This window comes from Penaeus japonicus, unplaced genomic scaffold (genome assembly GCF_977035675.1).
Source record: "Penaeus japonicus unplaced genomic scaffold, GWHDUDI00000001_assembly GWHDUDI00000040, whole genome shotgun sequence".
In the NCBI taxonomy this organism is placed as follows: domain Eukaryota; kingdom Metazoa; phylum Arthropoda; class Malacostraca; order Decapoda; family Penaeidae; genus Penaeus; species Penaeus japonicus.
In genome coordinates this window covers 14,036,707-14,039,206 of record NW_028234442.1, presented here as the reverse complement: position 1 = coordinate 14,039,206, position 2,500 = coordinate 14,036,707, and the positions used below count along the sequence as shown (strand labels likewise).

At 45.8% G+C, this 2,500-nt stretch overlaps 1 protein-coding gene across 3 annotated transcripts in view; it reads right to left on the bottom strand.

Moving 5' to 3' along the window:
* The window catches only part of LOC122258616 (uncharacterized), a 4,707-nt gene that overhangs the window by 98 nt on the left and 2,109 nt on the right, over positions 1-2,500 (bottom strand). For all 3 annotated transcript variants that reach the window (XM_043024647.2, XM_086534095.1, XM_086534093.1), the window contains one exon: positions 1-1,766. This exon is cut by the window's left edge and continues 98 nt beyond it. In XM_043024647.2, coding sequence (XP_042880581.2) covers positions 307-1,764 — 1,458 coding nt within the window. In that variant the 5' untranslated portion in view covers positions 1,765-1,766 and the 3' untranslated portion in view covers positions 1-306. The remainder of the gene's footprint in view (positions 1,767-2,500) is intronic.

The following is a 2,500-nucleotide window of genomic DNA, read 5'->3' as shown; positions in this document are numbered from 1 at the left end:
AAGTTTATAAAATTTAGTAGAAGCTGGATGTTAATAATTACTTTAGATTATGACTCAAGGAAATGTTATTTATCGATTATACATGTTCCATATGTTTGTGGTTCACTTTCCAATATTGTTTTCAGTAAAGTAGTTTCCGTCTGGTAGTTACGAATAAAGATTTGTTGCATGGCGTCATCATTCATCCGCTGACTCTTTCCATTAGAGTCAACTAAGTTTCATGAACTTGTTTGCAACATAACAACTAATAGCCATAAATTATAGATACTACTCAATAGTTATCTTCAACTTATAAACATCGTATTCTTAGTTTCCAGTTTTCAGATGACTGATCCTCTCTTTAAGCTTGTTGCATTTATGAAGCATCCTTTCCTTCTGTGTCGCTACTTCTCTCAACTGCAATTTGTGGGCTTCCATAAGGTCTTTGATTTGGTCTTTCTGCTTATTCACCTTATTATATTGAACTTTCTTGGCTCGCTTTAATTTGAACTCGTATGTGGCATCTTTGAAAAGGATTTTGTTTCTAAATTCATGAACAATTTGATGATGACCACATCCTGAGCATGTTAAAGAAAATGTATCGTGTCCAGTTGCTAAAGTTATTAGTCCAAATAATCCGAAAGTCACATTCTTAATAACCTCCCCGATTCGTTCATCATCAGGATTTTTCGAGCACGAAGGCACACACACCTTGTGGCAGAGGGTGCAGAAGTGGCAGTGCTGGCCATTCTCCAAGACCAGTTCTTCACTGCTGTTCTCCAGCGCCCTCATTTCGTCCATGTCGACCTCTGTCTCCCTGCCTCTGAGCTCACTCAGCTTCCTCTCGTGTGCCTGCAGCATCTTGCGAAACTCGTCTTCCTGCTGGCAGAGGGCCTCCACTTCCGCCCCGGCGCCTTCCAGCTCCAGACGCGAACGTATCAGACGCACTGTCACTTCCAGGTCCACGGATCTCCTCCTGTTCACGGCTTCCAGGAACGCGTTATGGCTCTCCTCCATGACCTCCCACTCCATTTCCAGCTTTGTCTTCTGCAATCTGTTCTGCGGACAGCTTTTGTACAGAGGTATGTTGTCGAACAGGAATTCGCCGGCATAGCTGACACCAGCCGACCTCATGACGTCAAGGGCGTCTGAACGCTCGCTGCTTGAGAACGTGACGAGAATGTCAGTTATTGGCTTCGTGTCAAATCCTAGGAGGTCCTTCATCTTACCCAGAATCTCCCGCTTCCTCTCGTCCAACCTGTGCTCAGAGCCCTTCCAGACGATCCCCACGCTGTTCAGACCCCTGATCCAGGTCTGATTGGCTAAGCAACGCCGGAGATTTCGCTCGTTGACCTCCTCTTGCTCTCGGCCGCCGGTGTCGCCGAACCCCGCCGTATCGACGATCATGTAATTGTACCGGTGCGGCATCCCGTTCTGATGGTAGATCACGTACGCGGTCGTGTATTCCGTCTGGCTGCGGATCGAGCTCTTGGCGGCTCCGTCCATCTGGTCCTTGAGCTGAAGTCTTATGCTGTCCTCTATTCCGACGCCGAAGAGCCTGTTGACGAAGGCGTTGCAGAAGAAGGTCTTGCCGTTCCCGGTCTCTCCCAGCAGAAGCACCTTCTTCACCTCCAGGTCGTTCTCAGGGCCGACAGCGAGGACCCGCACCCTGTTGGTCGTGTCTTCGAGTCGGGTCGTCGTCCTGAGTTCGTGGATCGTGAAGTTGCTCTCTCGCTTCACGGGGACGCTGTTTCTCTTCACCCATTCCTGCAGCTCAGGTTTCATTGCTGCAAGATCAACGTGTATGATTGTAATAAGATGTACATCAGTGGTGGATGAGTGTGCTCGTCAATGAAAGCATTATATATATTCATCTTGTCAAAAAATAATAGTAGCTTTAATTCTTACAGTGGATTTCCTTCTTAACTGATAATTCAATCGAAAATAACCAATTTCTGTATTTACAAAAATATAGTTGTAGGTACAGCAGTTACTATTCTGTCTCTCCGTGATACCATTGATGATCGAGGTGTGAAGAAAACTATGAAAGAATATATGTCCTTTTATCCCTGTCAGCCAACTATCTAACATGACGCTCCCTTCTGCTTCCATCAGACCCCACGACCCCCCACCTCCTTTTCGTATGAATTTATAATTTTTTTCTTGTATTTATATTTTAGCACTGTTTAGGAAAACAAAGATTTTTGTTTGTATTATAACAAATAATACAGGCACGACGTATTTTACTAGGTGCTTGGGTTGGCGGGTCGGAGTGATGCGACGAGTCGCTTAGCCGCGTCAGTGTGGTGGGTGACGTGTCTAATGCGTGCGGAGCTTACTTCATAGAAAACGGGTTGGGGGGACTGATACAATTACACTTTGTACGTACGTAAGAGCAATAACTTGTTCTTCGGAATGATTTCATTCTTCTTCTTAAACAATAATTTTGAGCAGATGCCTTCACTCCCCCTCCCCCCTCTTGTACCCACCACACCCTAAGCAGAAGACATCCCCGGGGAAA